Below are 21,696 nucleotides of genomic sequence, written 5' to 3'. Positions count from 1 at the left end.
CCACCTTCTTCCAAATAGCGTTGGACCATCACCTGCAACAATCCACAGAGGTAATTTGTGCACCATGCCATTGTTGATTACACTTACACCCGCACTACCAAGGACTTGGATCAGCTCCTTGGTGTAGGTGTGCAACTTTTCCTATGCTGGAACCAGCTCGGGTCATTTTTCGTTCCATAGCCTCTCGAAGGTATCTTGGCTCATTACTGACTGGCTTGCTCCCGTGTCCAGTTCCATGAAGACTGGAATGCTGTTTATCTCGACTTCCATCTTCACTGGAGGACAATTGGTGGTGCAGGTATACGCTCCATACACTTCTTCTTGGGGCTGAGCTGCCTCTCTGGCCAAATCATCATGCTCCCCACTGGATTCAAAGTCATCTACCAACTCCTCTGCTGGAAAGTGAGTTGTATTTCTTTTACACATACTCTGGAGGTGGCCCTTCATGTTACAGGATTTGCATTCGTACTCAGCAAACCGGCACTGGTGAGCCCTATAGTTTCCTCCACAACGCCAGCATGGTGGTGCAGGCTCGAAGGGCTGAATGGCCTACTCCTGCACCTATTTTCTATGTTTCTATGTTTCTATAAATGAATTATCTCCCACAAAAATGAAGATGGAATCGTTAATGAAATGCTTTCAAGCAGCTGTTTAAAATTCAGCAATCTCGATCAGAACCAAGCACAAACTCTAACTTTGGTTGGTGTTTAAGGTCTCAAAGTTTGAAGCATAGACCTGGGGCCCTGCCTCGCCAACCAAACCAAGCATAGTGCCACTCCTAGCTGCCCGAACTGGAGAAGGCTTATCATGCGAGTATAATGTCGGAAAGTGTGAGGTCATGCACTTCGGCAGAAAAAAATCAAAGAGCAAGTTATTATTTTAATGGAGAAAGATCGCAAAGTGCTGCAGTGCAGCGGGACCTGGGGTTCTTGTGCATGAAACACAAAAGGATAGTATGCAGGTACAGCAAATGATCAGGAAGGCCAATGGTATCTTGGCCTTTATTGCAAAGGGGATGGAGTATAAAAGCAGGGAAGTCTTGCTACAGCTATATAAGGTATTGGTGAGGCCACACCTGGAATACTGCGTGCAGTTTTGGTTTCCATATTTGCGAAAGGATATATTTGCTTTGGAGGCAGTTCAGAGAAGGTACACTAGGTTGATTCCGGAGATGAGGGGTTGACTTATGAGGAAAGGTTGAGTAGGTTGGGCCTCTACTCATTGGAATTCAGAAGAATGAGAGGTGATCTTATCGAAACGTATAAGATTATGAGGGGGCTTGACAAGGAGGATGCAGAGAGGATGTTTCCACTGATCGGGGAGACTAGAACTAGAGGGCATGGTCTTAGAATAAGGGGCCGTCCATTTAAAACAGAGATGAGGAGAAATTTCTTCTCTCAGAGGGTTGTAAATTTGTGAAATTCGCTGCCTCAGAGAGCTGTGGAAGCTGGGACATTGAATAAATTTAAAACAGAAATAGACAGTTTCTTAAATGATAAGAGGATAAGGGGTTATGGGGAGCGGGCAGGGAAGTGGACCTGAGTCCATGATCAGATCGGCCATGATCGTATTAAATGGCAGAGCAGGCTCAATGGGCCATATGGCCGACTCCTGCTCTTATTTCTTATGGTGCTGCTCGATTAGCACCCCTCGGCGGACTCTAAGTTCTGGAACCCTGAGTTCTGTGCTCTCTGCCCTGGGCAGAGCCATGTTCTAAAGTCTTGCCTGTGAAAGGCACCATTCTGTGTACAGTACTTGCTGGGTTTGAGTCCACAGGATGAATTATTTGCTTGGTGGTGCAGGTTGAGGTCATGAATGCCTGACTGATGCTGATGGTCTTCTGCAGGTTGACTGTGGTGTTGGCAGATAATAGCTTGTGAAGGAGGCCCTCATGGCCGATTCCCATAACGAAGACGTCTCGCAATGCTTCGTTGAGGTGCGTGTCAAAATCACACGGTGCCGCAAGTCTCCTGAGGTTGGCATCATATTTTGCAATCTCCTGGCCCTCAGGTCTGCGGTGAGTGTAGAATCTGTGCCTGGCTGTGAGGATGCTCTCTTTTGGTTTTAGTTGGTCATGAATTAGTTCAGTCAGCTCATCGTATGTCTTATCCTTCGTGGGTGCCAGCAAGTCTCTGACGAGGCAGTAGACCTCGGGCCCACAACTGGTCAGCAGTATAGCCTTGTGCTTCTCCGCCAATGTGTCTGTCTCCCCTGCCAGGTCGTTTGCCACAAAATATTGCTCGAGCCTTTTCGTGAAGGCATCCCAATCATCACCCTCTGCGAAGTCTTTAAGCGTGCCAAAGGTAGCCATGATCGCGTGAAAGTCCTTATTCTCATCGCCAGTTATTATGTCTGTGATGTACTTATGAATGATGCCACAAGGCAATGTGTTGTACTCAAACTGTAGTGACTTTGGTCCTTTTATTCCAAACTCCAGAGTGAGACACAAGCATGGTGTGCAGCCTTTTATACTGGGCCCTGCCATCAGGGTAGGAAATCCCCGGTCTCCATCAGTTGCACCATCTAGCTGTGCCAGCATGTATATATACACAGTGTAAACCTTATTGATAGTACATCAGGTAAATAAGTCTCTCCAGCTTATGCAAAAACACAGTGACTACACAGAGAGTACATCCATAGTCTGCATATACAATACAGCTATCAGGAGGAGACAAGAATTGCCAGAAGGGACTGATGCTCCACCTTAGGAGAGAGAGGAAGAGAAGGACAAGGGGCTGGACGCTGACCTAGGGCCAGACAATCAGGCTGGCTATGCAACCATGCCCACAACCCCCTCCAGACCGCAGGAAAGGGCCCCTGGTGGCTACATAGCTGCAAGACTCTTCCGTGAGGAGCTGACATCTGAACAATTTGCCTGAAGAAACGTTGCTGTGAGTGACAACTCTGATATACTGCTGTCTGCAGCTCAGACATAATGGCGCCAGTTAAAGTTTATGTTGATTGAAGTTAAGTTTTATTTAACCCTTTCATGTTAAGAAATCACCAGTGTGTAATGATCCAGCTATCTGAGACAATGCGCAACAAGGTTATGTTCAATTTAAAAAAAAATTAGACCAACATTAGGCTGAAATCATAAGTATCACGGGCAAAATCACCCAACCCCTGCCTACACCCCATTTTTTCCACCATTGACATCAATCAAATATTCAACATGTCCAGCAACACAGAATACAAATGCAAAGCAGGAGGGTGGTTCCCTGCCCCTATACATTACAACAAATTGCATACACACAGATAGAGATATAACATAGCCATAACCTGCGGACATGCACCTCACTTTCTTTCCACCCTCTCCTTCTTCTCCCCACCTCTACTACTTCCCCTCCTCACTCCATGCCGTCTGGCCGAAGAGCTCCTCAGGCAGTGCCTCATTGGGGAATGAAAGCAGAGGTGGTGGTTGCACGGGTATGGGAGTGGGGGGTGCCAAGGAGGGAACATTCTCTGATCCAGTAACAGGATCTTGGTCCTGCCTCTCATCTGGCGTTTGCAGTGGTGGTGCGGAACCTAGGGGTGGAGTGCCGCACTTGGGGACCACTGGGAGGTCCGTGCCAGCAGCGTTCCTCGCTATCGGCTCCAGGGCTGCCACCATCCGCGGAACGTACTCAGTCCTGGTGGCCAGATGTCGGGATATGCCCCCACTGCTTCGAGGAGCTGGTCACCAATGCCTACAGTCCTCCTGGACAACTGTACCATCTCTCCGCTCTCATGTCGCACTCGTGGACCAGACCTGCCATGTCCATGAAACCTCCGTGGGGTCGCCGCCGTCCTGGGGATAAATGGAGTGCCCTGTGGCAAGGTGCTTGGGGCCGGAACCTCCAGAGTGAAGGTGGGAATGACCGGAGGAGCACTAGATGGCCTTGGGGTGGAATGCCTCTCAATGCCTTCTGGAGCATGGCGATGCAGATTCCACAAAGTCGGCGCTCTCATCCATCGAGAACAGACCCAGCAGATTGACGGGCGAGAATCGGAGCTCCTCAGCAGATGTAGGATCGTCCGCCGACTCCTGCCCCACGCCCCCATCTTCTGGCCTCTGTGGTCTTGTCTGGGGCCGCGCTGCTGGCTGAGCTGCAAGACACAAATGAGATTATTAGAGGAGAAGGGGGTGCTAGAGTCACAAGGTTGATTTCCAGTGCAACACACAGCATATGCACAACAAAAACACCACCGCTATCAAGATCATCACAGACATCACATTTCATGACCATCAACACATTGTGCATTGCAATGATTTTCATTAGGCCAGCATTATTTCTAGGACAATTTTAGAAATCATCTATCATATATGATTGTTCGGATATGAGTGAGTGTGGCATCTATTGACTTTACATCACGCAATGGTGTAAACTTTTCTCTCGTCGCTTCACTTCACGGTCTGCAGATGCTTGCATGGCTGTCCGGGAAGTGCTTCCCCACGAGTGTGAGCACCCGCTCCTCCATCTCAGTGATGTTGCTGGCAACTGGTGGCCCCTCCACCCGGTCGCCTCTGCATGGACCTCAGCATCGATAGCTTCTTCTGTAAAAGGTGACAGGATGACATGGCATGAGATCATTGCGTGATATCATTGCACCCACTGACCCCTTCCCTCGACGAATGTCTGTCCCACCTGTAACAGGGTCTGTGGCTCTTGTATTGGACTGTTCAGCCATCAAAGAACTCACTTTGGGAGTGGAAGCAAGTCCTCCTCGATTCCGAGGGACTGCCTATGATGATGATATCTGTAAAGTCCTTACACAATACCACAAATCCACACGAGGCACATTCTATGGACATGATCACTGTGCGACCTGCACCTTTATTCACAGGACCAAGAAGTGATGACCCTGCGTGGGACCTCCCTTTATATACCTGGATGACTAGGTGAGGAGTGTCTCCCACAAGTTCACCCCCTGTGGTCAGTGTGTGCATTTCTCAAGTATATACAGTATTGCAGTGTTGTTACATGAAGGTTACATACATGACATCACCTCCCCTCCCCCCCCAACGTCTTATTGGGATCACAGGTGGTCTGCGCTCCCTCGTGGAGTGCCGCAGTTGGGGCTCTGGCTGTTGAGCCTTGGCCTGCGTGTCTGTCCCATGTGGTGATTCCGGCCTGTCCAGGCTGACCGCAGAGACTGTGCATGCTGCTGAATGTTCTTGTTGCTCATTCACTGGCAGTGGTGTGAATACCATCTCATGATCTTCCTCAGAGTCCATGCTGAACCTTTTTTGTACTTGGTCCAGATGCTTGCGGCATATCTGCCCATTGTTAAGTTTAACCACGATGACCCTATTCCCCTCTTTGTCTATTACAATACATTCAAGCCATTTGGGCCCCAAAGCGTGATTGAGAACAAATACGGGGTCATCAATTTCTATACATCTCCCCCTTGAATTATGGTCATGGTAATCATTTTGGGACTGGCGCTTGCCTTCAACAATGTCGGACAAGACAGGATGAATGAGAGACAGCTGAGTTTTGAGTGTACGTTTCATGAGGAGCTCCGTGGGCGGGACCTCTGTGAGCGAGTGCGGTCGGGCCCTATAGGCCAGCAGGAGGCGTGATAGGCGGCATTGAAGGGAGGGACCTTGAATCCTGAGCATGCCTTGTTTTATGATTTGGACCGCACATTCCGCTTGGCCATTGGAGGCCGGCTTGAATGGTGCTGTCCTGACATGGTTGATGCCATTACCTAACATGAACTCCCGGAATTCGTAGCTAGTGAAACATGGGCCATTATCGCTAACAAGGATGTCCGGCAAGCCGAGGGTCCCAAAGACCGCACGTAGACTCTCCACAGTGGTGGATGTCGTGCACGAATTCAAAATGATGCTCTCGATCCATTTCGAGTACGCATCAACCACGATGAGAAACATTTTCCCCATGAACGGACCCGCGTAGTCTACGTGAATGCGTGACCATGGCCTGGTGGGCCAGGGCCACAGGCTGAGCGGGGCCTCCCTGGGGGCATTTCCCAGCTGAGCACACGTCGTGCACCTGCGAACACAGAGTGTTCCAGATCTGAATCAATTCCCAGCCACCAAACGTGTGACCGGGCAATGGCCTTCATCAGCACGATGCCTGGGTGCTCGCTGTGGAGTTCCCTGATGAAAGCTTCCCTGCCCCTCTGGGGCATGACTACCCAGCTGCCCCAGAGCTCATCCATCCGCCTGTGAAACGGTCTGACCTCCTCAGGGCATGCTCCGTGTGCGGGCGCCCAATCCCCAGTCAGGACACATTTCTTAATCAAAGATAGGAGGGGATCTCTGTTGGTCCAGATTTTGATCTGGCGGGCTGTGATGGGGGAGCCTGCGCTGTCAAAGGCATCAACGGCCACGACCATCTCAGCGCTTTGCTCCGCTACTCCCTAAGTGGTGGCCAGTGGAAGCCTGCTGAGTGAGTCAGCGCAATTTTCAGTGCCGGGCCGGTGCCGGATGGTGTAGTCATACGCAGCCAGCGTGAGAGCCCATCGCTGTATGCGAGCTGACACATTGGCATTGACAGCCTTGCTGTCTGACAACAGGGATGTTAACGGCTTGTGGTCCGCTTCTAATTCGAAGCTCCTGCCAAAAAGGTACTGGTGCATTTTTTTCACCCCATAGACACATGCGAATGCTTCCTTCTCAACCATCCCATATCCACGTTCTGCTTGAAAGAGCGACCTGGAGGCATAAGCCACAGGTTGGAGTTGCCCCTCAGCATTGTGCTGCTGCAACACGCACCCAACCCCATAGGACGATGCATCACATGTCAGAACCAATTTCTTACAGGGGTTGTACAGGGTCAATAACTTACTTGAACAGAGTAGGTTACGCGCCCGATTGAAAGCCCGTTCTTGACAGTCCCCGCAAAACCAATCGCAACCCTTATGCAGGAGCACGTGTAGTGGCTCCAACAATGTGCTTAAGTTCAGCAGAAAGTTTCCGAAATAGTTCAAGAGTCCCAGAAATGAACGCAACTCCGATGTGTTGCAGGGCTTGGGCGCTCGTCGAATCGCCTCTGTTTTGGATTCGGTAGGCCGAATCCCGTCTGCAGCAACCCTCCTGCCCAGAAACTCGACTTTGGGAGCCAAAAACACATACTTAAGGTTTCTTGAGTCGCAGGCCTACCCGGTCCAGTCGGCGTAGCACCTCTTCCAGGTTGTGGAGGTGTTCCTCAGTGTCCTGACCCGTGATAAGGATATCGTCCTGGAATACGATCATTCCAGGAATGGATTTGAGCAGGCTTTCCATGTTTCTTTGAAAGATCACGGCCGCTGATCGAATGCCAAACGGGCACCTGTTGTAAACAAACAGTCCCTTGTGCGTGGTGATTGTGGTCAGTAGTTTGGATTCGTCGGCCAGTTCTTGGGTCATGTAGGCTGAAGTGAGGTCCAACTTGGTGAACAGCTTGCCGCCTGCCAGCGTGGCAAAAAGATCCTCCGCTCTCGAAAGCAGGTATTGGTCTTGTCGGGACACCCGGTTGATAGTGGCCTTGTAGTCGCCACAGATCCTGACCGAGCCATCCGCTTTTAGGACAGGAACAATGGGGCTCGCCCAGTCGCTGAATTCAACGGGCAAGATGATGCCCTTTCTCAGCAAACAGTCCAATTCGCTTTCAATTTTCTCCCGGCTTTGTGGTGCACTGGTCTGGCGTCCGGGGTGAAGCGAATCACTATTTTGGTACCTTTGAACGTTCCGACGCCAGGTTGGAATAGCGACTCAAATTGCTGTAGAACCTGTGAGTATGAACTTCGCTCCACAGATGACACTGCGTGCACATCCCTCCATTTCCAGTTCATCTCAGCTAACCAGCTCCTCCCCAACAGTGTGGGACCATTGCCTGGGACAATCCAGAGCGGCAGCCGGTTCACTGATCCATTGTGTGTGACAGCTAATGTTGCACTGCCTAGCACTGGAATGATTTATTTGATGAACGTCCGTAATTGAGTCTCAATGCGTTCTAGTTTGGGTCTGCTGGCTTTGAGTGGCCATAGCTTTTCGAATTGTTGAACGCTCATGATTGACTGGCTGGCCCCTGTGTCCAGCTCCATGCATACCGGGATGCCGTTTAATAGGACCTTCATCATCATAGGTGGTGTTTTGGTATATGAGCTGTGAATGTTTGCCACATGAACCCGCTGAACTTCAGCGTCCATTGATTTGCCCCATGCGTCATCCTGCCTCGCAGACCCCTCTTCTGGTCCATCCGCCTCGTAAATTAGCCTGGTCACAGGCTTCCTGCACATTCTGGCTAAATGGCCTGTGAGATTACAATTTCTGCAGGTGAACTGTTGAAACCTCCAAGTCCTAGCAGCATGTCTGCCCCGACACCTCCAGCATGAACTAAGATTCCCATTGTTGTGAACAAAAGAGCTGTTACCAGGCATTCCTCGCTGATTGTCCCTTTGACTGCTCTTGAGCACCCTGTTAGTGGGTGTCAATAGCCCCATCCCAGAACGCAGTGTTCACTGGGATGGCATAAATGTCCGTTCAGCCTGCTATTGTCTGTGTTGAAAACCTGTTCTGGGGTCTATTGCTGCCTGGGGTGTGTCGAACTGCCCTTGCCTGCCTGCTGGGCTCTTAGTCGCGTTTATAATATTGACCCTCTGATCCATTGCCACGTTGGAGTCAGGGTTGCGCGCGCATATTATTTTGGTTTCCTCCTCCCCCGCCATAAAAGTCTGAGCCAGCAACGCCGCCGCTTCCAAGGTCAAGTCCTTGGTCTCGATTAACTTTCTGAAAATCCCGGCATGACCGATGCCCTCAATAAAGAAATCCCTTAGCATCTCCCCCCTGCAGGCGTCTGTGAACTTACAGAGATTGGCCAAGCACCGGAGGTCCGCAACGAAGTCCGGTATGCTCTGTCCTTCCCGACGTCGGTGGGTATAAAATTTGTGTCGGGCCATGTGTATGCTGCTCGCCGGTTTGAGGTGCTCACTGATTAGTTTGCTGAGCTTTTCAAAGGTTTTGTCCGCCGGCTTTTCGGGTGCTAGCAGGTCTTTCATGAGCGCGTAAGTCTTAGGTCCACAGCTGGTCAGTCGATGAGCCCTTCGCTTGTTGGCCACTACATCTCCCAGCCAGTCCTTCATGACAAAGCTCTGCTGAAGCCTCTCAATGAAATCGTCCCAGTCCTCACCAACACAGTACCATTCCTCTGTGCTACCGGTGGCCATTCTCGTGGGTCGTTGATTCCCGTTTTTCGTCGCCACTGTAAAGTCCTTACACAATACCACAAATCCACATGAGGCACATTCTATAGACAAGGTCACTCTGTGACCTGCACCTTTATTCACAGGACCAAAAAGTGATGACCCTGCGTGGGACCTCCCTTTATATACCTGGATGATCAGGTGAGGAGTGTCTCCCATAAGTTCACCCCCTGTGGTCAATGTGTGTATTTCTCAAGTATGTACAGTATTGCAGTGTTGTTACATGAAGGTTACATACATGACAATATCATTGCTAGGTACTGTCACAGAGACTGATAACACATAACCGACAGATGTAATCATGATTATTATGATAATTATCATTCTTTACCTAAAAACGTACACCGTGACTGCAGGCTTTGACTACAACATTCCCGGTAAAAGTGAAAGACCTCAATATGCTGATAGTCACTCATGACTTTGACAAATCAAATTATATAAATACATAAGCATATGTAAATCAATTTAATACTTACTCTTGCGGATCCCACAAGGTCGTTCCATCCTTTGCGGCATTGGTTGCCCTCATGCACCTCGTTCGTCGCCGATGAGATCACCTCTGCTATCTTGGCCCATATCTTCTGGTAGGCTTTTGGGGTGGGCTTCCCACGCCCTCCATGTCAAATCACCCCAGCGTAACTCGACTTCCTGCAGGAGGGAGGCATTTGCCTCGTCCGAGAACCTCCTGGTTCTTTTGCGCCCTCCAATGTGCTCCTCTCCCAGCTTACTGCTCTTGCCAGCATCAGTCTCCACAGCGTTCTGTGATGTCTCCTCCTCTCCCTCCATTATAGGCCAAATTCGGGCAAATATGTGGCTGGTAACAGCTAATTTTTGTTTCCCTATTTGCTCTAAAACTCTAAACTCTCCCTTCTTCCTCCCAAAGCGGTCACACCACACTCATACACGCCTTCAGTCCCTCTCTCTGTCTCCTCTTCTTCACATGTCATGATGACCCTTGATCTCCTGAATCGCGAGAATCGAGCATTGCCATGCCATTGATAAGGACGGCGACATTTACGGCAGAAGGTCAAAGAGATTTATTGCTACTGCCCATTTCATATCGCTCGCGGTAATGCCCAATTTCAAAAATGGAGACTAGGGGCTTTGAGAATGGGCAAGAGGCTGCCGATCTGAGAACCCATTTTTATCGCCCACGCCGGAAATACCGCCTATTTTTGGGCGATCTGCGCAAGAGTGTAAAATCTAGCCCATGGAACCTTGGTTAGGCCACACTCAGAGTACTGTGCTCAGTTCTGCGCTCCATAGTACAAAGAGAATATAGAAGCACTGGTGAAAGTGAAAAAATGATTTACAAGGATGATATCAAAACAAAGAGGCTACAACCAACATTCCTGCTAAGCTGCACGACTACGCTGTCTGAAGGTCCCACGCAGGTCGCTTACCGGCTTCTCAGTGGGTTGCGCAACCCGTTTAAGGGACTGCCACCGTACTACAAACTCACACGAGGCATATACTGCATACACAGTCACGACGTGACCTTAACCTTTATTCCCAGGACCAAAGAGTTCTGACCCTGGGTGGGACCTCCCCTTTTATACCTGGAAAGCCAGGTGAGGAATATCTCCCACAAGTTCACCCCCTGTGGTCAGGGTGTGCATTTCTAGGGTATAAGTACAGTGTGCACGAGTTGCATGAAGGTTACAGTTACATGAAGATTACCGTTGCATGGTGGTTACATACATGACACACCCCACCAAACAGAATTAGAGGGAACATTGGCGACAACTTCAGGAAAGACAGAGCAGAGTGGGGACTTTTCTCTGAAAAAGAGAAGACTGAGAAGTGACCTGATAGGAGTCTTTAAAATTATGAAGTGGTTCAATAAGGTAGACCTGGAGAGGATGTTTCTCTGAAATTTTATTCTTTGATGTCTCAGAAATATATTTTTACTCTATTCATCTTTATATATTCTTTATTATATTGTTAGTTTCTAGGTATTTTTCATCTCATATGACATTCATTTATCATATATATTTGCTTAAAGAAAGTTCTTGTGGATATCTAATCTACGAAAGATAGGCAATCCTAAATTCACTATTTTTATCTATTTTTTTCTCATATTTTCATCTGCTGTTAAAGCAGAAAGTACTGAAAATACACAGCTGATTCATCCACATTGGTAAAGCGTTGTGTGGAGACCCTGGGTGAGAATAGTCTCTTTTCTAATGCTGATGGAATTGTTTTGTATTTCCCATGTTTTATATTCTCAATTCAGGTTCAAATATTTGTTTTTTTCTTTCTCTTGATGATGTTTCAATTATAACATCACTCTGAATAGTTTCCTGATGTTGATAGTTATAGTATGAGGTCATTTCCAGAGCCTTTTGAGGGAGGGAGTGGGGTTGGGATGGAGAAGAGGGTGAATTAGCCGTTGTTTCGTCAGCTTTGTGCAACAATCTCATTGAAATTAGTTTATCATTTGAAAATTGCAGAGCTTTCTGTATCATGTAATGTAATTTTGTAAATGTTATTATTTCATCATATTCAACAAATTATTGTGCAATATTAGACTATGAATAAACTAAAAACATGAAATTGAGGAGTGGATATTTAATTGTTTCTGAATTGCAGACCAGCTTGCCTGAAAACGTGACTGGGCACCTTCCACCATTTAAAATTAACAAATATTCAGATGTTGGAAGCAACTTTGGACATTGTGCTGATGTTTAGATTTGGAGAACTAGAGTTCAGTCCACATCCTATTAAGTTGCCAATTTCAATGTCATGCTGTGGGAGGCACAACTAACATAGTTAAACCTCCTCTTATAAGAGGTAGAGGTCCCTAACTTCTGTTGCTGAAAACATCTGAGTCAGCAGCTTAAAGCAGCAAAGACAAGCTTATGAGGTGGGCTTGTGTTGCAGTAAATAACTGTAATGTATGTAAACCTGTAAATACCATGTCTAACCACCAGAGGGCTAATCCCCTGGAGTCCCAAGGGAGCCCACAATCCCTTGGGAGCACCTATATATAAGGAGGCCTCACAGGCGAGAGAAGTACTCTGAGATCTGTAATAAAGGACTACAGTCAGACCTTACTTTGAGCTTGCAGCATCTAGTCTGACTCTTTATTCAAGGCATAACAATAACCACTCTCGAGTCTGCTGAGTACAGCAAGTAAAGAGTTTATTTGCGCATATGCAAGGGAGTGACCCTCAGTTGCCTGAAATACCACACTCAACAATAGAGTTTGCAGCATACTTTTATCGTACACAAGTTACTGTAACTTGGGTTTTTTTTGCAACAGTCATAAAACAGCACACACTCTTCAAACACTTATCATGACGAGCTTCACAATCCAGTTAATCAATGGAGTTATTCAGGTCCAGCAGGTGTCTCCCGTTATCTTAACTCCTCCTTGCCTCGGGCCTCCTATTCCCATGGCAACTCCTATTTGGTCTTAATTCTCCCTATCTTCTTGTTCTGAACATATGTAATTTTCCTAAGCTTCTAAATGAGCTAGCTATCTGTGAAGATACACTTGGTCAAGTATCTTATCATGCCTAGGTGAAGAACCATTACCATCTACAGCATTTATTTCAAAGATGCACTTTCTGAACAATTCAAGCATTGCTATTATGTTAGTCTAGCCCCACTTAAGTTTCCTTTGCATCATCTTAGCAACTGTGCTGGCTAATGTGAAAATTATACCCATAATCCACCATTCTCAATAATTTGGTTAGCAACTTATTATTGAACATCGATTAAAGTTAGATGTGTACTTTGCTATTAGAAAAAATGTATTACTCCACCAATGGTTCAGTGGCATGGTGTGATACTACTGAGATGTAGTTCGGGACCTGGAATATTAGGTCCTTCATTGAAACACTTGTGGACTCATCCCTTTTTGGCATGGAAGCAAGTCATCCTCACTACAAGGGACAGTCTATGATGATGATGACTGAGTTAATCAAACCAGAAAGGTTCCAAGCTTACAGCATAGCCTGTAAAAAAAAAGTTATCCAATCTCAGGCACAGCAGCAAAATGACATTACAATGGGCCTCTTAATTATGGGCAAGGGAATGGAAAATACAATAGTAAGGGTTCCTATTCCAAATCACCATTCACTGAATCCTGGTGGAATGTACATTGTTTGAAATTGGATGGATGCAGGAGGAGCAGAAACAGACTCAACTGACTCTCTTTCCCACCATGTCATCAAGTATTCTGTTAACACTTGTTGTCCAGGCTCACAAATGAAGTATGATTTATTGAAGAACATCTACATAACATCTACTCTACCATAACAAAGTAATTCATTGTACACGTACTGCATCTTTGAATATCCTGAGGAACTGTTCTTAAGTTAAATAGCAATGCTGTGAGCACCTATGGAAAAATATCTCACCAGTGCCCCACTGCTTTCCAAAAAGGAAGAAAATAACAGGTCAATCATTAATAATAATGTAAAATGTGTGGTTCACAGTATAACCTCGGTGACAGTTCAATGCCACACTGAGAGTACTACATGTTAGAGGAACCGTCTGCCTTCTCAGGTGAACGTAAAAGATCCCATTGCGCTATTTGAAGAGCCACATGAGAGTTCTCTCTGGTGTCCTGGCCAATATTTATTCCTCAACCAACATCACCAAAAACAGGTAATCTGGTCATTTAATTCTGTTTGCAAGAGCTGCATGTGACTACTCTTCAGAAGTAATTAATTGGCTCCTGGACATAGTGCACCTTGCTCTTGGTTGCACTGTAACCACCGGTGAACTCTGACCCACTCAGCGCTCTGGCTGAATCACGCGACCAGTCAGCAGACGCACAACAGCCACGGCAACAGGTCAGAGAGCGCGGCACGCGCAGCCGCCACGGCAACAGGTCAGAGAGCGCGGCACGCGCAGCCGCCACGGCAACAGGTCAGAGAGCGCGGCACGCGCAGCCGCCACGGCAACAGGTCAGAGAGCGCGGCACGCGCAGCCGCCACGGCAACAGGTCAGAGAGCGCGGCACGCGCAGCCGCCACGGCCGCTCAGCCATTGGTTGACTGAAGGAGCGCAAATTGCACATGAATAGTGGAACGGAGCAATGGAGGGCGGCGCGGAAATGGTAAGCAGCATAGCCTTTGGTTATTAAATCAGTCTGCGGATCGGGCAGTGATTGATCGGCAGCGTTCAGCACATCTGACATTGAACAAAATGTCGAGCTGCCGGGAGCAGCTTCTTGCCAGTGTGTGTAACTCATTAATTTAATCTCAGGAAACAAAGAGCCTCTGTTTAAATAGATTTGCAACCTGCCTTTTTAAAAAAAGAACGATGTGCTTTTTGCCAACTTCGTGGAGATTTGATCATGTGGCATTTGATCACATGGCCTTCGATCACGGAACATCGCCCATGTATCACATGACATTCGCAAGTTATGATATTTCATTCAGTGTCTCACCAGCACTAATCGCTGAATGAAATATTTGAATTTATTTTATAGTGAGGTGGATAATTTATAAATCAAAGAACACGAGTAGAAAGGTTTAAGGATAAATAATGTTTAAATAAAAAAAATGCCACTGATTCAAGAAAAAACAATTGATTAGTTAGAAGTTTCAGGTACTTTATAAAGTTTTTGTACAATTTTATGACTTTCTAATACACAAGTTATAAACGTAATAAATAAAACCAAAATCAAACCTAATTAAATTCACTGACTCCCACACCATCCATGAGGTCTACAAAAAGTAGGACAAATCCAATCTGGCCAGTTACCACCCAATTAGCCTACTCTCTATCATCAAAATGATAGAAGGTGTCGTCGACAGTGCTATCAAGTGGCACTTACCAAAGCTCTGTTTGCTTTCTGCCAGGACCACTCTACTCCAGACCTCATTACAGCCTTGGTCCAAACATGGACAAAAGAGCTGAATTCCAAAAGTCATCACAGGCAATCCCTCGAAATCGAGGAAAACTTGCTTCCACTCTAAAAGTGATTTCTCAAGTGACTGTACAGTCCAATATGGAAATTGCAGTCCCTGTCACAGGTGGGACAGACAGTGGTTGAAGGAAGGGGTGGGTGGAGAGTCTGGTTTGATGCCCACTGTCTGCGCTTGATTTCTGCATGCTCTCGGCGACGAGACTCTGTGCTCAACGCCCTCCCGGATGCTCTTCCTCCACTTAGGGCGGTCTTGTGCCAGGGATTCCTAAATGCTGATGGGGATGTTACACTTTATTAAGGAGGCTTTGAGGGTGTCTTTGAAGCATTTCCTCTGCCCACCTCGGTCTTGCTTGCCGTGTAGGAGTTCCGAGTGGAGTGCTTGCTTTGGGAGTCTTGTGTTGGGCATGCAGTCTGTTGTGTTCCGCACACAGGGAGGTTAAAGTAACAGTGACCTCAGTCTTTATTAAGACAGTCGAGTGAGTAACAGGCCTTGGGGGCCGGCTTATATACAGTGCTCCCAAGGGATGCTGGGATCCCTTGGGACTTCAGGGGATGCGCTTCCAGGTGGCTGAACATGGGAGTGCATGCTTTACAGGTACACAACATGGACGATATGACCCACCCAACGGAGCTGGTCAAGTGTGGTCAGTGCTTCGATGCTAGGGATGTTGGCCTGAGTGAGAACACTGACGTTGGTGTGTCTATCCTCCCAGTGGATTTGCAGGGTCTTGTGGAGGCAGTGAGGTGAGAGTGACTCCCCTTGACACCAAGGAACCCTAGTAAAATTGAAGTCAATGGGTATCGGCAGGCGGCGGTGGGGGGGGAGGGCAATTCTCCACTGGCTGCTGTCATACCTAGCACAAAGGAGATCGGTGTGGTTGTTGGAGGTCAATCATCTCAGCCCCAGGATATCACTTCCAGAGTTCCTCAGCAGTGTCCTAGGCCCAACCATCTTCAGCTGTTTCATCAATGATTTTCCCTCCATCATACAAGGCTGAAATGTGGCAAGTAACACCTGGGCCACACAAGTGCCAGGCAGTGACTATCTCCAATAAGAGAGCGGCTAACCACCGCCCCTTGACATTCAATGGCATTATCATTGCCGACTCCCCCACCATCAACATCCTGGGGGGGTCACCATTGACTAGAAACTGAACTGGACCAGCCACATAAATACTGTGGCAACAAGAGCAGGTAAATGGCTGGGTGTTCTGCGGCAAGTGTCTCACTTCCTGACTCCCCAAAGTGTTTCCATCATCTACAAGACTCAAATCCAGGAGTGTGATGGAATACTCTCCAATTGCCTGGATGAGTACAGCTCCAACAACACACTCAAAGCTCAACACCATCCAGGACAAAGCAGCCCACTTAATTGGCATCCCATCCACCACCTCAATATTCACTCCCACCCTGGTGCACCGTGGCTGCAGTGTGTACCATCTACAAGATGCACTGCAGCAACTCACCAAGGCTTCTTCGACAGCACTTCCCAAACCCGTGATCTCTACCACCTAGGAGGCAAAGGCAGCAGGCACATGGGAACACCATCACCTCCCAGTTCCCCTCCAAGTCACACATCATTCTGACTTGGAAATATATCAACATTCCTTCATCGTCGCTGGGTCAATGAACTGTATAGCCTTTCCTCATATCGAATGATAGAATTTTGCATACAACAACTTGTATTTGTATAGCACCTTTTATGTAGTAAAATGCTCCAAGGAACTTTACAGAGGTGTTATAAGACACAAATTTGATACCAAGCCACATAAGAAATTATAGTAGATGACCAAATGCTTGGTCAAAGAGATAGGTTGAAAGGAGCTTCTTCAAGGAAGATAGGGAGTTCCAGAGTTTAGAGCCTAGGCAGCTGAAGGCAAAGCCACTGATGGCTGCGCGATTATAATCAGGGAGGTATAAGCGGGCATAATTTTAGGAGGGCAGGATTGTTGGGGGGTGGGGGGAGGGTTTTGGGGCTGGGGGAGATCACGGTGATAGGGAGTGGCAAGGCCATGGAGAGATTTGTAAACAAGGATGAGAAATTTGAAATCAAGATGTTGCTAAACCAGGAGCCAATGGAGGTCAGCGGGCACTGGTAAACGATGAATGGGACTTGGTGCGGGTTAGGACACGAGCAGAGTTTTGGATGACCAAGTTTATGTAGGGAAGAATTTGGGAACCATATCAGATCTTTTGACCTTTGTTCTCCTAAAAAATCTTCAATATCTCCAGTCTGTTCTAATAACTAAAACCTCTCCTCCCTGGTATCAAATTAGTGAATCCTCTGCACCTGCTCCGTGGCTTTGACATTGTTACTGAAGTAAGGTGGCCGACACATTATTCCATATATTTATGAACTATTTGATCTACGCTCTTGTGCTTTGTTATCTAAGCCCTCCGTGCATTATATATCTGCTGGAGTAATACAAATTCTATTTTGCTAATGTTCGAGCTATTTGAACTTATGGTTTCATGATGTCATGGGAACCCTAGGCTGAAACTGTACTCTTACTTGGAATTCTGCCAAATATCTGCCATATTACACTTGTTAAATGGTATGAGCCATGCATTGTATTCAGCAGTTTAATTTTGAGCTTTTTGTACATCTAATCTGTTTTTCTTTTTAGATGGCAATGCCCAGGAGTAGGCTCTTTGGTTTGGTGGCAGCAACCTTCACGCCCATGACACAAGATAAGTAAGAATGTGGACTACTTAAGATATGATGTCCACCTGCTTATTTAGCAACACAAACTGTTTCTTGGCCTAAATTCTTTCTTGTCTTCTAGTGAAATAAATCTCTCTGTCATTGGCCAATACGTTGATTATCTGGTAAAGGTCCAGGGGGTTAAAAATATTTTTGGTAAGTTTATGCCGGAGTTTCAGGTACTATTTTTCTCCATTTTCTTTCTTCCTGCACCCACCGCCCCATATAATCTAGTCTTGCTTTACTGTAAGGAAAAGTCCAGTCTCAAAATTAAAGCTTCCATCCACAGCCAATTGCACCCCAATCGAAATGCAATTGTGGAACTGACAGTTGTAGCATGGGTTGTCCATCCTTATTTTTAAAAAAACAAGGAATTTTTTAATGTTTTTGTCAATTATTTTGGAATATACTGTGGTTTTATTCACTTTGTCTTTTCCTTCCTTCTCTAACCTCCACCCCACCCACCCCAAAACCCCACAAATGTTTGGAGTCAACTCTTTATTTCTATGTCCTTGCAGTCCAATGATTCTTTGCCCATGATGTATTTTTATTTGTTTTCTTTATTTACATTTGCATGGGTAGAGTTTCTGCTTTGGGAGCAATTGGCTCAAAATTGTGTCCATTTTGAAAAATGTCACCCCCTGCCCTCCCCCCCCCCCCCCCCCAAGCACTTGCATATCATCGAACACAAAATCTGCCCTGAACCATCTCAATCGGGCAGCATTTTAAAACTTAAATGTTGCTTTAAAAATTTCCCTTCATATATTTAAAACTGGTAACTTGGTGAAGTTTGATTAAAACAGCTAAAATAGATTTATCCCAAAAAGTAAGCATTTTTAATCTGTGTCAATCAACCACCTCTGAGTAACCTGATTTTTACATTACTGAGATTCACTTTAGAAAATTGTTTTTTTTTAGTTATATTGAAGTACAGTGGTCAGTTTCTTAATAAATTAAAGCACAAATTATGTTCAAAAGCTTTTGAAACTTACCTTTTACTGTCGTCGTGCCTTTAAATGGATTTTCTTTAAAGTCTCCCTGAAGGGCTGCAAAGAAGCGCAATTAGCAGAAACTCCTAATATTGATTAATTCATTTGGAGGGGGGTTTCTAAAACTGGCGTGAAAGATCACGGAAACTCGATTTGCGCTGAATGCAAATTGCTCTTAAAATACCACAATCTTTTGTGCCGATTTCAGCCAAATTGCGCCGAAAAAAACAGTGGAAACTCCAGACTATAATTTTCTTTTTGCTGATGATGGCAAGGATGTCCATGCTGGACAGAGGAACACTTTTGTCAGTTTTGGACATACAGTGCCAGTAGCAAGCACTCACCGTGGGTCATGTAGAAAGAGACTACCCAAATTTGATTCGCACAAGACTCTTATATCTGGAAGACTGAGCAAGTAAATGACTCATGCCATCAGTCTTAGCTGGATTCAAAGCCAAGTGCAAAGCTAGCTGGCCAGTATTCTAAGCTATTCCATCATCTAGCTCCCAAAATTTGTTGTTAATCATCTAGGAATTTTAGTACCAATGCCTTTGTAACATTTTGTATTAAGACAGTAAAACAATTATAAAATAAAATGGGGGAGCACATCTAAAGAATGACTTACAAGTAGAGAGGGCCTGATTTTATTTTATGGAATCATAAGCTATACGTGAACCACATATGGACACGTGCAGTTTAGTACTGGTGGGGAGAGGGGTTGGAAATATACAGGATACTGTACCATATCAAGTTGAACGGAGATAAGTGCTTAATGCAAAACTACCGGTTGGAGGAAATTTTATAGTGTCGTCGAAATGCAATCATGTTTTTCTTCACAATTGTATACATTGTTATGGATTCCTTTACCCCTGAAATGTGGTGCTGTTCGTAAAGTAACACCTGGTTTGAGATATTTTCCATTGTCAAATTGGTCATCAATTCGCAGCATCCTCTTCATTCTGGAAGGATGCGGGTAAGTACGACTGAAGTATTAATTAAAAATGTTTGAGGATGAATTGAAGATCTATCAGATGAATATTTAGTGATCTATCAGACCAATGTTCAGTTTTCAATTGTTTTGAAGCTTTTTTTATATAACAGCTGTTTTATCTATTGCTTTCCAGTGAATGGCACAACTGGAGAGGGCATGTCACTTACTGTTGAAGAAAGAAAGTTGGTTGCTGAAGAGTGGATCAGCCAAGGAAAGGGCAAGTGAGTGTTCATGTTTGGATCCTGTCTGTGGATAATACAATAATCACAACTATATCCAAGGCATTGATTGAAATCCTTTATTACATCTTCTAATATTCTCTCCATTTCCTCTCCTCTCTCCAAAGGCAACCACTTGTACTAGTGTATAGATTCATGAGAGCTGGAAGCCCTCTGTGCCTTGCCCAAGTGGTCACTTTTCATATATGAACCTAGTTAGTGTAGGGGGAATGATGAACCAGATGATGTCCTTGCCTGACATCCATATGCATGCATTTTGCAGCAGAAGTTGCTGGATAGTGATCAGGAACAAGAGCTCTTCCTTTTTTTCAGTGTTACTAATCTTGGTAAAAATATTTTTCTTTTGAACTGCTGAAGCAACAATGTGGATACGACTATTTGGTACAGTTTGTTCGTTCCCTGCCTCCTGGGACTTTTTTGATCATTTCAAATTGAGAATGACAACATTGGGTAACATGGGCTTGGGTCTGTCACTATCCATGTGAGACGTGTAAAAAAAAAAAACACAAGAAAGAAGGAGCTTGGACTTTATCATTCTAAAAAAATTTGCAAATGAAAAGAAAAATAATTGCTGGATTTTACGTTGGAAATAATGGATTGGTTAGCAATGCTCACCACTATCTGTGGAAATCGGGACAGCAACCTCCGGTGACCGCACATGCGCAGTTAAATGTGGAAATCAAAATTGCTGTCCGAGTTGCCCTGTTTCTCCAGAGGTTGCCCGATAACAGTACCTCGCCGAGAGACTCGCCATTGAAACACCTGGAAGCATGTGAAGTTGCTCAACATACCTGATAGATAACACTAAATTCACCAGAAAAAGTTAGGGATTGTCTATTCCAGTGTAAGTACCCTATTAACAACTCTAAGTCTTAATTACTGCCAAACAACCTCTCTGACATGGAAAATTAACTTTTACAAGTGTAGAGTCTCATTTCTTCCTTTAATTATTGTATTGAATTTTTAAAACTTTTTCTGTCTTTTATCTCTCGTAATCCAATCTTTTAATTTCTGTTCCTGATTTGACATTGAATTCAATATTCTAACTGACACGTCCTGATTCAGACACCACTGCTCACCAACAATTCTTCAATCTGATTTGTTAAGGAGATACACAGTTGCTTGCCCTGTTGATATAAGTCCCAGCACTTATTCGATAGTTGGTTGACAGGACCTTCAAGTGCAGAAGCCCATAGAAAGTCTTTGGGCAAGTGCAAGTGTGATCTGACTGCAAAATCCGGCTCGTTTACCAACTTATGGATTGTTTTTTTTTTCCTGTTTGGGTTCTTTTAAATATAATAGTATTGTCTCTTTCCAGGTTAGATCAGGTGATCATCCATGTGGGTTCCTTGAGCATAAAAGAATCGCAACAGTTGGTAAGCCTCAATAATTTAATAAATATACTAGCGGCAGTTTCATTCCATATAGCTATTTATTTACAGATAACTTTAATTGAATTGCAAAGAACAACTGTGAATGCTGAAAATCTGTAATGCCTGGTTATCACAAATAAAATCTGGAAATGCACAAAATTCATCAGAATCTGAAGTGGGGGAGAGAGAGGGGGAGGAGAAGAGAGAGGGGGGAGGAGAAGAGAAGAGAAGAGAGAGGGGGAGGGGGGCAGGAGGAGAGAGGGGGAGGGGAGAGAGAGAGAGGGGGGAGGCGGAGAGAGAGGTGGGGGGAGGGAGAGGGGGGGTG

General features: G+C 45.8%; 1 protein-coding gene across 1 annotated transcript in view; it reads left to right on the top strand.

The window, feature by feature from the left end:
• The first annotated feature begins 14,069 nt into the window (after positions 1–14,069).
• Positions 14,070–21,696, top strand: part of npl (N-acetylneuraminate pyruvate lyase (dihydrodipicolinate synthase)) — a 30,306-nt gene continuing 22,679 nt past the window's right edge. Inside the window, exons 1-5 of the mRNA XM_070887143.1 lie at positions 14,070–14,259; positions 17,703–17,770; positions 17,862–17,935; positions 19,893–19,980; positions 21,317–21,374. Coding sequence (XP_070743244.1) covers positions 14,239–14,259; positions 17,703–17,770; positions 17,862–17,935; positions 19,893–19,980; positions 21,317–21,374 — 309 coding nt within the window. The 5' untranslated portion in view covers positions 14,070–14,238. The remainder of the gene's footprint in view (positions 14,260–17,702; positions 17,771–17,861; positions 17,936–19,892; positions 19,981–21,316; positions 21,375–21,696) is intronic.

This window comes from Pristiophorus japonicus, chromosome 8 (genome assembly GCF_044704955.1).
Source record: "Pristiophorus japonicus isolate sPriJap1 chromosome 8, sPriJap1.hap1, whole genome shotgun sequence".
Taxonomy (NCBI): domain Eukaryota; kingdom Metazoa; phylum Chordata; class Chondrichthyes; family Pristiophoridae; genus Pristiophorus; species Pristiophorus japonicus.
Note: the sequence above shows the minus strand (reverse complement) of the source record. Positions and strands in the feature narration are given on the sequence as shown.